Here is a 13,246-nt window from a genome sequence, read left to right as displayed (position 1 = left end):
TTTGCACTTTCTTATTATTATTAGGAGATTACCGCGATGACCACGTTTTCTCCCTCTACTTCATGATACCGTTCTTCTTCACCACATTAGCGCTTATGTACCACAACTGGTAAGATAAGTCTACCAAACTCGGGAAAGTTAACATATATTTTCTGCAATCAAAAACAAAGAGCTATATGTACAAGTCCCCCTCTAGCATGGTGATTGTAATCTGTTTTGTCACAGGTACCCTTCATCTGTGTTTGTGGGAGATACTTTCTGCTACTTTGCTGGGATGACCTTTGCTGTAGTCGGCATCCTGGGACACTTCAGCAAAACAATGCTGCTGTTCTTCATTCCTCAAGTGGTTAACTTTGTCTACTCCGTACCACAGCTGTTTCACATAATCCCCTGTCCCAGGCACCGGCTCCCGAGGTGACTGCCTGATTATGAACATCATTTATATACGATTATACCCTGTTGATATGTGTATTGCTCAACTTTTTCTTTCTTCCAATGCTCCTTCTAACTAAAGGTTGAACCCAGAAAATGGCAAGCTGGGGATGAGCTACTCTAAATTCAAAACAAAGGACCTCTCTAAGTTAGGCCACCTCATTTTGACGGTAAAGCTTTTCTTTTGCGTTTTCTCTGTTTGAGTATTCCCATGCTTTAATAGAAATTCTCCTCAACTAAGCTGTAAATCATGTCAGCTGCTGGTCTTGTCCCATCACAACTCAAAGAGGAAAGCACCAAATCCAGACTTTTGATAAGATGAAATGAGGAAATCTTTATGAATATAATTATCTAATTGCTTTGGGCAATGAAGCTGATTGTTTCTGCTCCAATTGCCTCGCGCTGTCAGCGTCCGTTATTAAAACCCAGACGCATTATTTGGTTGTGACGCAGAACACATTTTCTCATACACTGTATGACAGAGTCCCGTAAAATACTCACTGCACTGACTGCTTCCATAAAAAAAAATAACAGGGTAAATAGCAGCCAGGTGCTGCTGATCAAATGCGCTTGATTAATTGTTCATCATCAAGTGTGAGCGCCTCTATAAAAGCAGACGTGTTGGCAGTTTGCTGGTGTGAAGCATTCAGATGCTTGTTAACAAAACGCCAATGAGAGAAAGATATAAGCATTAATGGCAGAGAAGCAATTGTTGCTGCCCATCAGTCTGAGATGGGCTATAAAGTCATTTCCAAACAATTGAAGTCCATCATTCTACAGTTAGTCTTCTCACGCGTTCCAACAGATTCAATCCGTGATCACATAATACAGTTTTCAGAGAAATAATAATAAAAAAAACCCAGCAATATGGCCAAATATGGCTGTGCATGATATCCCTCCAAGTGTCACGCACGGTAACGGTGAAGTCATTCAGTCAGCCATGAATGCCTCTGTATACCAAAGTGTACTAGAGCCAAATGTGAGGCCACATTTAGCTGTCTGTTCTGTTGCATGACCCAAATGATCCCAAGAACAGCAGCAAATCTAACCTAGAAAAAAAAAGATAAAGCAACAAGCAATAAGAGTGGGCCAGAATTCTTCTACATTAATGTGACTGACTGATAAAGCCATACAGAAAACAATTAAAAGTAGTTCTACGATGTAATGAATCACAGGGAGTATCTAGTTTTTCACAGCACTGCATACAGGTTGTACCGCACATCGCAGCACACCTAGATTTGGCACATAATAATTATGCCCATGGGACAGGTTACATGCAACATAAAAAAATGACAATGAACCATATGTATCAACCTGAAAATCAGATGAATTAATCCAATACATTAATTTGCTTAATTAAAAAAATTGGAGAAGTTGATAATAACTCACAAGTTTGGATATCATGTATGAACGCGCACACACACACACAGCTGAGGCAGACCACTAGCATGCGTCGGGCTGTGTTTACTGGCTGATAACAATAAAACCTTTAATCCTCAACAGGTGGCAGAGTTATTAAAGCTGCTCGAGGTGCGCAGAGGCCATGAGGGGGATGGTGATTTTATTGAGTGCAACAACATGACCTTAATAAACCTGGTGCTGAAAGTACTCGGACCCGTCCACGAGAGAACTCTCACAGTCATCATGCTCGTCATACAGGTATAACAGAGCACCTGCAGTATCCACATATGCCTGAATATTGTCAGCCATAAAATGTTTGACTCGCCTCTCATTTCTGCGTCTCACTCAGGTGATGGGCAGCGCAGTGGCTTTTGGGATCCGTTATCATCTCGTCCGTCTCTTCTATGACGTCTAGATTACCGGGACTGAGGACGGAGTGCTGACTGAGGAAAATATGATACTGCTGTGGAACTATTTTACAGGCTCACTGTTCATTTGCCTTTTAATAGTTTCCACTACCTCACTGACATTTTTCATATTCAGACTCTTTCTGCAGTAAAGACCCAGAGCAAGGATTAAAGCTTTATTTAACTTCACCACAACATTTTCATATATATGTACAAGCAGAACGGCTAATGATTTGATGCCAACAGTAGCGCTCTCCTGGGATTCAGTCATTACAGTCAGGGAAATGTAACTGGGTCTTAATCACCCCACGTGTTCAACCTGAAAGTATATTTTTATACTTGGTTTTTAAAAAGAAAGTCTGTCAAGTTTTGATCTTCGGTGTAGCAGACATCGCTGACTTGCAAATGTAGAAATCCTCTAAAAACTGGTCAAATATTCACATGTTCACATACTGCTTTAACCTGCTGTTGAGAGAAAATGTGCCTACTTACACTTTAATGCAGTTATGGTAGGAATATTAAACTCATTTAGTGCTTCTTGGTTGTTTCTTTTCCCTCTCAACAAAAGTCACAACAACAAAATGATTGTTGTGAAGAACAGCAGTGAAATATCAAAGGAGTGTAGTCATCAATAAAGTGTGAGGAGATGATTAAATAGAGGTCATGAAGTCACATGACCACGTCCTGATTGTGGAAAAAGCACATCCCGATTAAAGATAACTGATCGTCTTTGCTTTTCTTTCATCAAATATATAGCCGTGTTGTTTAGGACTGAGCATCATCCCAACGGTTTCAGAAAGAGCATCAACGTGAAGTCAACTGGCACTGGACTTTTTTATTTAGGAATGTAATTACAAGTGCAAAACTGTTTACTGAGATTGAAGGCACAGATTATCAAATAAAAACGGGAAAAATGATGATGTAAGATTGTGTTGTATTAATACTTGGGAGAAAGTGTGCTAAATTATAGTGCTTAAAGTGTTTCCGTTATAGTTCAGAAATGGGACCAAGTCACAGTTTGTGTGGTTTTACCTCTCTCATGCTGAATTGTAACACAAGCAATCAATATACAATTGAAGTGCAGACATTTTACCAAAAATTTAGCATTACCTGTTTATCCATTGTATACAAATAGCTGAAAGGGAGGACATGCAGAGGGTTGGTGAGACAGAAGAGAGTGTTAGGGTTAGATTGAGGCAGGTGATCCGCTGTGGCGACGCCTAACGGGAACAGGTTGTGGGTTGTTTGACATGGAAGACCCAAAGAGTCACTCACCTCAAAACAGAACATTTTGTGCTTTATTAATGAATTGTGCAATGAAATGTGCGCTTGTAAAATCTTTTACCAAATACTTTTTCATAATCTTTAATTAGACATCACTAAACTTATGATTAAAGCACAAAATACTTTGATTTTGATGTGTGGAATTCTTCTGGTCTTCCATAATTGTAAGCGTGTAGTAAGGTGATATTTTTGCCTTTAAAATGTACACAGTGTCCACTAGTATAAAATAAAATTATAGGAGCATAAATGCCCTAAATTTATACTTAAGTAAAATATTTGAATAAATGTCAATAAAAATGAAGATTTATTGTAAATATCTTCCAATTGTTAACTGTAAATACAAAAAGGATTTTTTTTTTGCGTAGGAACTATTTAACTAAACTTTGTTTCAAGGGGAACGTCGGTGTTGTTGCACAGCCCGCGTTTGTGGACGGAAGAAGAACAGGTCCGATGAATACGAGCTCTCTTTTAACGCTGTCGTGAAGCTTATAACAATTTATGCTTTTAGCTTGTTAAACAGTTCTCTGCTGGTGTTTCAGCAACACTGTGGAGACTGTTTAATGTAAGCTAGCAGCTTAGTTGCTGGGCGGTCAGGTGATGGTCAAACAGCGTTTGCGACTTCGGTCCTGGAGCGAAACGTCTGACATTTAGTCCAGTTGTGACTCGGAGAGATGCCTCCTAACAAGCGAATGCAGAAGAAAGCACTCAAGCTGGAGTGTGAGTGGGGTTCATGCCAGGAATCATTTAATCGGATGGAAAACTTTTGCAAGCATGTGGAGGGTCATCTAAGTGCTTTGGAAGAGGAGGAGGAGGAAGAAGAAACAGAGGGTGAGGTGAAACGCAGCTTCGTGTACGTGTGGCACCTCCATAGCTGAGGTGTTTGTTTTGGAGATGTAGCGTGAGGAGCTGGACAGGAACGTGTTTTAATGATTTGGTTCAATAGGCCTTAACCAGTGTGGCCTCACTTACTGCACGTCTAGACCACCACTAGAAATGACGAGAGTTTTTATCCATCAGCTACTTATTCATAACATTTGGCCACTAGATATTGAATTGGATTAATTTACTTAACTTTGCTGGCATCCAAAGTCCTGATGATAAACAAGGCATTCAGATAGATAAGTCATACTGATCCTTTGCCCAAAGTGATGATTCCTCCTAATCTAGTCTCTTTTACTTTTTGTGCAAAGGGGAGAGAAGCTGTCTGTGGAGAGACTGTGGTTTTTGCTCCGTGGAGGGACCTGAAGAGTTGCGGCGACACGTGTTCTTTCACTGTTATCACACTAAACTAAAGCAGCTGGGTCAGCAGGTTCTCAGTGCCCATCCAAAAATCGGCAACTGCTCCATCGCCTACCACAATCGCAACATCATCCCTGAAATCCCAGATAATTTTGTCTGCCTTTGGGAGGAATGTGAAGTAAGTTTGCTGTATCTGCTGCTGGTGAAAGACGAGAGTAGCAGATACATTGAGCATTGATGGAGCTTTCCCAAATCTTATGCTGCCAGTTCTATAGACACTAATGCTACTTCGTAACGTGAGAGGTCTAGGGTTTTGAACCGAAGCCTGAAAACAAGCTGGCTAGTCTCTCCACTGTTCACTCCAGAGAACATGACATCCATGTTTTCCAAAAAGAATTGCAAATGTTAATTCGTCTGACATCAGAAAAGGTCTCTGCTTTGCTTCACTCTATTATAAATGAGGTTTGGCCCAGAGAAGACAGCAGTGTTTTGGATTATGTTCATAAATGGCTTTTTCTTTGCATGACAAAGCTTTAACCTGCTTTTGTGGATGGCACTGTGAACTGTGTTCAGATCTCTGTTAGTGTTCCTGAACCCAGTATTTCTGAGTTTTTAAATGATCTGTGTAGTAGAGTTAAACTAATAATACATGTGGCTCTGTAACTCTCTTAATGCACATGTGTTAAAGCAACCACCGTATGAAAACCCTGAGTGGTTTTATCGCCATGTGGAAATGCACAGCCTGTGCATAGAGATACCTACAGGAGACTGTGAAATCCCGATCCGCTGTGGATGGAAAGGTACGCTTACAGTGTTTGTTGTTTTTTTTCAACTGTAAATGTTAAGTGAAGATTGTACAGCTGTACATTTTCAGTGTCGAGCTGAGGATTTCAGACTTTTGAATCCAGGTTTTGTGCCTGTCATTTTCAGACTGTGAAGCGACTGCTAAAGGCCGTCCTAAGCTGCGAGAGCACCTGCGCAGCCACACTCAGGAAAAGGTGGTGGCATGTCCCGGCTGTGGGGGGATGTATGCCAACAATACAAAGCTGTTTGACCACATCATACGACAGAGCGCCATGGAAGGTAGATTCTGTCAGATTTATGAAATTAAGCTTAGTAATGTTAAAAAAAACCTTTAATAATCGAACAATCTGTGTCGTGTCACATAGGTCAGAGGTTCCAGTGCTCACACTGCTCCAAACGTTTTGCAACAGAAAGACTTCTGAGGGACCACATGAGGACCCACGGTCAGTTATGCTTCATTGTGCTTTTTTTTTTTTTTTTTTACACATGAGCTTATGCCATGATGAGGTGTCCATCCATACACAATTCACAAAAAATGATACTCCTGGAGTATGAAGCAAATCTGTTCCATACTCTTGGAGGTGAAGCTTTCACACATTGTTCATCTACCAGGTCTTCACTCAGATTGTGTTTAAGACTAAGACTTTATTTCTGCATGTCACACATTACAATAACCCGGGAATTGTGATGGACTGTGAGCCAGATGAGTTAATCAGCATCTTTCTGGATCTTTTCTGCTTCATAGTGAGAGCATCCAGTTTTAAAATGAAGCATTTCACAACTATTTCTTGGCTTGACGCAACCAAAAATAAAAATAGTCCTTCACAGTGTCTATTTTTGATCTGCTGAGCATGTGATGCACTTTGTTGTGAGTGAGTGAAGAAATCCTGTTGCCAACAAACAACTCTGTAGTCTTAATATAGACAAATTTAATTTCCCCACTGCTTTATTGGGACAGTGAGCCACTACAAATGTCCATTATGTGACATGACGTGCCCGTCGCCCTCTTCACTGCGCAACCATATCAAGTTCCGCCACAGCAACGAGAAGCCATACAGCTGTGACTACTGCGAGTACAGGTACCCAAACCCCTGAAACTTCACCAATTTAAGTCAGGATTAAGTTATTAAACAGACAATGACATTTGCTCCCACCGTTTTTAAAAAAAAACCAAAAAACCTCACAGCTGTAAGAATCTGGTCGACTTGCGCAAACATCTGGACACCCACAGCAGCGAGTCAGCCTTCCACTGTGACGTCCCTGGCTGTGGCTTTACATCTCGAGCCGCTTGCACCATGAAGATTCACCACAAAAGAGAGCACGAGGTGATGTTTGAAGTGTTTGTTTAAACTTGCGTTCAAGTAGGGATTTTTGATGTTTTCATTGATGATTGTGTTTTATTTCCATAACCAGGGGAGTTTTGTAGCTCGCTACAAGTGCCATGTGTGCGGCCAGTGTTTCACCAGGGGCAACAACCTAACTGTCCATCTGCACAAAAAGCACCAATTTAAGTGGCCGTCCGGACACCCCAGGTTCAGGTGAGTGTTGCAGTGAAGCAGCTGCAGTAATAGCTATTGCAACGCTTGAAGTCTTTATTCGCTCTTGACAGATACAAGGAGCACGAGGATGGTTTCTTGCGTCTGCAGCTGATTCGCTACGAGAGCGTGGAGCTGACCGAGCAGTTGATGCGAGAAAGACAAAACAGGCAAGCGGAGGAGGACGGCGGCAGCGAGCCGACGGAAGGTCAGGAGCTGCAGGAAGGAGCAGCTCCTGCAGAGGTGCAGGTGGAATTGAAAGGGGTGCTGCTGGAAGAGCAGAGGATCGACGAGCCAGGCTCGACAGTTGGCGCTGAGGAAGGCGGACAGGAAGAGGGCATGCTGTATGTCCTCACTGGAGGACTGTCACAGGCAGGAGAGGAGTCTGTAATGCTGCAGCTCCAGGATGCTGCTCAGCAACAGGAGATGGAGGTGCTTTGACTTGATGCACATCCTGAGCAGGCACAAAGTACACAGTCACACTCTTCTTGGAATTCATGAACTTCTACAAAAACCTGGCTTGGATTTGAACAGAAAGCGAACTGCTTTACTTAAATTATAACATCTGAATTAAGGAACACGTACTGTTATGATTCATGTTGAATGTAAGCCTATATTAGGCAAGTAAACTGTTTTTTATGTGTTTATTTGCTAATGTGTAGCATCTTAATTTTAAACTGTTTTCAGTTAGATGTTCGTGTCTCGTGCTGTAAAATCTGTCGAGACAGTTGAAGGCTAATGTTGCACTGCCTGCTGGGTTCTCAATCAATCAAATTCAGAGATACATCAGCTGAAACCTTTAAAGGTTAAGAACATGAGTCATGGGACGTCGTGTTGTCATTAATATTCAACAGAATCTGGATTAAAGCTAAGAGGGCTCACCTTATCTCGCAGAGTGTGTACCTTTCCCAGTTAAACTTGAATAAACACGTGAAACCTTTTTGTCTATTTTTTTTATGTTTTGTAATATTTTTTTAAGAGTGAACTTTTTTCTTTATGTATTACATACATTCATCATCTGTTTTAGCTCCACCTGCTAAATCTAACTGCACTCCTGCAGCTCTGTTACTGATATACACGGCTGTATAATTGACATCTCAATCGTCTAAAATGTCTTGACTGAACTCAACTGAGCTGTAAATCTAAACGTTGTCTCTGTAGTATTGTTAACGTCCACATTCACCACCCACATCATTAGTTACACCTTGTTGGTACCAGTTTGGACCCCCTTCTGCCTGCACAGCTGCCTTAATTATTTGTCGCTTAGATTCCACAAGGTGCTCGAAACATCTCTCTGAGAGTTTGACATGATAGCATCACACAGTCATCGCACATCCGTGATGTGAATCCCCCGTCCTGCAACATCTCAAAAGAGTTCTATTGGATTGAGATCTGGTGACTTAAGGGCATGTTCAAGAAACCAGTTTGAGATGACTTAAGCTTTGTGACATGATGCGTTACAATGGAAATCCAGGCTCATCAGACCAGGCGTTGCCTTTTCAATCTTTTGTTATTCAATTTTGGTGAGCCTGTGAAATTTTAGCTTGCTTTTCTTGTTCTTAGGAGACAGGAGTGGCGCTCAGAGTGTGGTCTTCTGCTGCTGCAGCCCATCTGCTTCATGGATGGTCAAGTTGTACATTCAGAGATACTCTTTTGCATACCTTGGTTATAATAAAGTTACATTTTCAGCCAGAGAAATACTGTTCTCTGGATATTTTCTCTTTCAAACCATTTTCTGTAAACTCTAAAAAGGGTTGAACTCATACCAGCCCGTCTGGCACCAACAACCATGCTATGTTCAAAGTCGCTTAAATCATCTTTCTTTTCTTTGTTTGAACTTCAGCAGGTTGTTTTCAAGCAACAAGGCCAACATTAGGTTTGTTTTCTGCTTTTCTCATACAAGAAAGACAAAACCCCCCAGAAAACCATTACAATTTTTCATGCTGACCAAAACAAAGTTCTATATTTCTCTCAATATATTCTATATAATTATATATATTTCATATATTTTAGTTAATCCATCTAATGTGAATGATGTGCATTGGATAAAGCGTCTGTGTTTAAGGTACAAGTACCTCTGTTATCCATCACTCGTCTCATCAATTTGGAGACGGTCGTTCTTTCATCCCTCTTCTGCTTTAAACCTATAAAAACCTTTGATCAGGTGTAGAGCTGGGCGATAGAACGATAACGATATGTATCGCGATATAACTTTTACTCGATAGAGAAATTAAGCTATCGCGATAGACCTCGCCGCTCTTGTCCTCAAAGAAAAAAAAAAAAGGTCAGCCAATCCAAATTAAGTAGCGCAGAGCCGAACCAATCACAGCCGCAGCGTCACGTCGCGTGGCTTGTTACTACAGCACAAGTGCCAAGCCGCACGTGTGTTTGTTTGGGAAGTAGCCAGCGGGTAATGGAGGAAATGAGTGTGCCGACTAGAAAAATCAACCGAGCGTGACCGAAGAGAAAAAAGATGATGGTTCCAATGCCGGAGAGATTGTCAAACGGAAGAGCCATAGAAGTTCCGTAGTGTGAAGGTATTTCGGCTATTTCAAGTCTGACAAAAAATAGAGTAGCGTGCACTGTAAATTGTGCCGAAAGCAAGTCTGGAAATACAATAAACTGGTGCATGCGTCACACTGTGCGCCACGTTATTGTTTCGGTGAAATGAATTTCTACAATACTGTTAATTCTACTCTCTGCAGTGGTTAAATGCTTACATATACACACAGTTACTGTCCCTCCACACATACAACTCGGTTCTGCTTCTATGCCCCAGCTTTGTTTACTTTTTCCCACCGAGGCTTCTAGACTTCTGATTGGCCAACATTTCGGCACGGTTAGGAATCTAGCGCCACCTGCTGCTTTGGCATGTTCATAGCAGCGTTTTCCTTCATTTCTGCCTTTATGTGTGGACGGATTATTTTTTAAAACGAAAACGGAAAATCTCAGTTTTCAAAAATACCCGTGTACGTGTGGACGTAGCCTCAGTCTCTGACTGGAAGCGCTAATTCGTCATTCGGCTTTTGTCAGACTAAAGTAACTGTTAAAACTGTTTGAAAAGCTCAGCTATACAACAAGGAGAGATTGAGAATTTCCTTTTAGTTCACAGTTTATTTGATATTGACAAAAGTTAGTCAGTTTTGTCTGTTCTTCTGTAAAACAAACTAAGATTTATTTTTAGAATTAATATTTTGTTTCTAAGTGGAATTGACAATTTAGTCTGTTTCGTTTGTTCTATTTTGAAACTTAAACGCTTTAGCGGCTGCCTTTTGTGTAGTTTGCAATATTTGCCTTTATTTATCTGAAAAAGTCTCATGTTCCATAAGTACATCTACCCTGTTGAACTTATTATGGGAAATAAATATTTAAATAAAAACAAGCTGCTGATTATTTCACATTTTACTTGTGAGCAACGGCACATTTAAATCTTACAAATATAGTTATTTGGCTTATATCGTGATAGATATCGTTATCGCCTGAAATGAAAAAAACATATCGTGATATGAAAAAATCTCATATCGCCCAGCTCTAATCAGGTGTCAAAATCGTGACACAGCTTTGCCCAAGTGGAGTCCCAGGATGATAAACAGTGCACAGCATTAGCTGTTTGTAGAAGATTAGGCAGCACACAGAGCTTAGTTGAAGCGTTACTTAAACTCTCTCTCGCTGCTTCCTCTTCCTCCAGTGAGTGAACTCGGTTCTCCTGGGACTGATTCTAATGGCTTCATAGTCTAGTGATGGCGTAGTATAATGCTTCTAGTTGGTTCCTGGGTGCACCTAAAACATTTTTTTTAGAAAAGGAGATGGGAACTGTGAGATTTTACATACTGCTGCTCCTGTTGTTGTTTGGGTCCATCCACAGAGGGACATCTCAGTTTCCTGAGTGGAATGGAGAGCTGGAAGGTAGTGGTAAGATCTCCTTTTCTGACACTGTAATGCTATTCTTCACTAACTTTCTGGTTACTAAGTCATGGCATACATGAATGTTTGTCCAATCCTTGCGTATTAAGAAGCCAATGATTTAGTATTTTTCTTCTTCAGGTGAGATCGAATCGATTTCCCAGCCGAATTTCATAGATGACACATACTGGTCTGGGTCAGCCCCGCTTTGTTTAGGAGGTTGTAAAGCGCGGCACCGGGAGCTGAGGAGAGATCGCTGTGGAGACTCTAGCTGCTGCTGGCTCGGCTACAAATCCTTGTGCAGAGGTAAGACACAGAATCAGAGCGAAGAAACAAAAGGTCACTTGTTAAAAATACCTTCGTTTTGTGCTTTGTATTTCCTGCATTTCCTTTTCTCTGTGTGTCAGTGAACTGTGGAAGGCCAGATGTGGACTACAATGGAGCAGTGTATGGTAATGACTGGTGGGTGGGATCTGTGGTGAGGTACACCTGCCGCTCAGGATTCAGGCTTATTGGAAACTCTACCAGATCATGTCAGCCTAATGGCCTCTGGACTCCAAAACCTATCTGCCTACGTGAGTCCACACAAACCGCAACAAAACAACAACAACAACAATAGGTTTTCTGACCCAGTATCAACATTTACGCTCTTTGACCTGCCTTTTAGGAATGTGTAAGCAGGGGCAGATTGAAATCAGCGAGCGTGAACTGAGTGGGACATGCAACTCCACCTGCGTGGGTAAGAGCTACTTCGGCCCACCCAAACGAGGCTGCTCTCAGATAGACAACTGCAGGAAGAAGGAGACCGGCTGGAAACGGTTCTTTGCACAATGTGTCCCTTGCATTTGTGACTGCGCTTTCTCGTGTGGTGAGTTGCTTCCACCTCCACATTGTCAGGACAAATGCAAAGCAGAATGAGCATGCTGCGGTGCTGTCTGTGTACAAATACATTTGAATATTGCTCTACACATGAATTTGCTATCCTTCTTTCAGGAATGATATCTGCTTTGTTTTTTTTGTTTTGTTTTTTTCAAGTGTCTGCAGGCTAAAACACAGAGATGCTTACAGTGTAACAAGGCTGCAGACAAAGAGGAGACACAGACCGGCTGTAGACCAAAGAGTCACGCTGCATTTCTGCTGCTTCATCCAATTTTAAGAACAAATCTGGGTGTTTAAGGACAATAATTTAATCTCTCCGGCACACACTCCAAGCCTGCCTGCCTGCTTTCTGTATGTAAAGGATTACATGGCAAGAACAAATCCTTCTGGCATGCCAGTGTTAAGTCACTCTTTAGGATGCAAAGCGGCGAGAGGGTCAGAAAACAAAAGGGAGGACAAATTTAGTGAAAGGCGCCTGAGAGGTTTAGATTAGATTCAAGTTCAGCAATTATTTGAAATAGAAAGCGACTTTGGCTGATTTTTTTTGGGCTTTTCAACATTATTTCCTGTCCAGATATATATATATATCATACTATATTTAGCTTGGATGTCTGCAAACACATGCACATGTTTACTTTCCTCAGATAAGGATGGGAATCAGAGAAACAAGGAAAGAGGGAAGTGAAGCCAAAGAGATTGGCATCTTGCGTCTCCTCTCAGCCCATCTGTCGTGGAAGGAGCTGAGACCTTAATCTTGTTATAAGATGTTTGTTCAGGGGTCAGAGTTAACAGAGAGAGTGGTGTAGAACTGTTAACAGCATTTATACTTTAGGTGTCATGCTGTGTGTACTTTTATTTTCAAGTTATTTATTGAGAAATGTATATCACAAGCCAATTGTATGAATGTGAAATGAATTAAAAACTACTCATGTCTTTGAAATCAAAGGTTTAACATTTAAAGCGATGATTTCTGAGCCATGCAGACCTGAAGCAGAGCTTTACAGATGGCACTAATAATATTCTGATTGGATTATATTATCAGTCATCCCCCGTGTCCATCATCCCATCGCTCCTCACAAAACAACTACTGAGCATTAGGCTTCCAGGCAGGCCTGTGACACTTGATATAGTTCCAAATTAAAAAATGGTAAGAAGTAGTGTGGAGAAAGCAAGTCACTAATCAAAGATTTTCAAAAGATATATGACAAAATATTTAATAAGTTTTGACCTCTGCTCCCATTTAATGGCTTATATGTTTTATATATTTTAAAATCACATTAAAAGACTTCAGAATTTTTTTTCCTCTGTCTTTTTTTTACTCAACTAAAATCGATTTCATTTTGAAACCGAAAAACAGACTCA

At 41.1% G+C, this 13,246-nt stretch overlaps 3 protein-coding genes across 5 annotated transcripts in view; all 3 read left to right on the top strand.

The window, feature by feature from the left end:
* dpagt1 (dolichyl-phosphate (UDP-N-acetylglucosamine) N-acetylglucosaminephosphotransferase 1 (GlcNAc-1-P transferase)) overlaps positions 1–3,157 on the top strand; it is a 4,657-nt gene extending 1,500 nt beyond the window's left edge. Inside the window, exons 5-9 of the mRNA XM_082550176.1 lie at positions 25–109; positions 226–414; positions 515–602; positions 1,936–2,091; positions 2,183–3,157. Coding sequence (XP_082406302.1) covers positions 25–109; positions 226–414; positions 515–602; positions 1,936–2,091; positions 2,183–2,248 — 584 coding nt within the window. The 3' untranslated portion in view covers positions 2,249–3,157. The remainder of the gene's footprint in view (positions 1–24; positions 110–225; positions 415–514; positions 603–1,935; positions 2,092–2,182) is intronic.
* Positions 3,158–3,914: 757 nt separating this feature from the next.
* Positions 3,915–8,042, top strand: hinfp (histone H4 transcription factor). Its single transcript, XM_082550175.1, has 9 exons — positions 3,915–4,352; positions 4,715–4,941; positions 5,452–5,563; positions 5,694–5,846; positions 5,933–6,010; positions 6,526–6,646; positions 6,754–6,892; positions 6,981–7,105; positions 7,177–8,042. The coding sequence occupies exons 1-9, from the start codon at positions 4,196–4,198 to the stop codon at positions 7,541–7,543; spliced, it is 1,479 nt and encodes a 492-aa protein (XP_082406301.1). The 5' UTR covers positions 3,915–4,195; the 3' UTR covers positions 7,544–8,042.
* Positions 8,043–9,450: 1,408 nt separating this feature from the next.
* Positions 9,451–13,169, top strand: LOC309716393 (inactive serine protease PAMR1). Of its 3 annotated transcripts, XR_014279422.1 has the most exons (6): positions 9,451–9,639; positions 10,968–11,014; positions 11,147–11,311; positions 11,413–11,580; positions 11,673–11,873; positions 12,041–13,169. XR_014279422.1 is itself a non-coding variant. In XM_082550178.1 (5 exons), the coding sequence occupies exons 1-5, from the start codon at positions 10,909–10,911 to the stop codon at positions 12,052–12,054; spliced, it is 648 nt and encodes a 215-aa protein (XP_082406304.1). In that variant the 5' UTR covers positions 9,646–10,908; the 3' UTR covers positions 12,055–13,169. The 3 variants fall into 3 exon arrangements, 2 of the variants coding, with proteins under 2 accessions (XP_082406304.1, XP_082406303.1); XM_082550178.1 differs by lacking the exon at positions 9,451–9,639 and having other exon boundaries at positions 9,646–11,008; XM_082550177.1 differs by lacking the exon at positions 9,451–9,639 and having other exon boundaries at positions 9,646–11,014.
* Positions 13,170–13,246: the final 77 nt, after the last annotated feature.

The sequence above is a fragment of the Aulonocara stuartgranti genome, assembly GCF_965226115.1.
Source record: "Aulonocara stuartgranti genome assembly, chromosome: 10".
Taxonomy (NCBI): domain Eukaryota; kingdom Metazoa; phylum Chordata; class Actinopteri; order Cichliformes; family Cichlidae; genus Aulonocara; species Aulonocara stuartgranti.
Note: the sequence above shows the minus strand (reverse complement) of the source record. Positions and strands in the feature narration are given on the sequence as shown.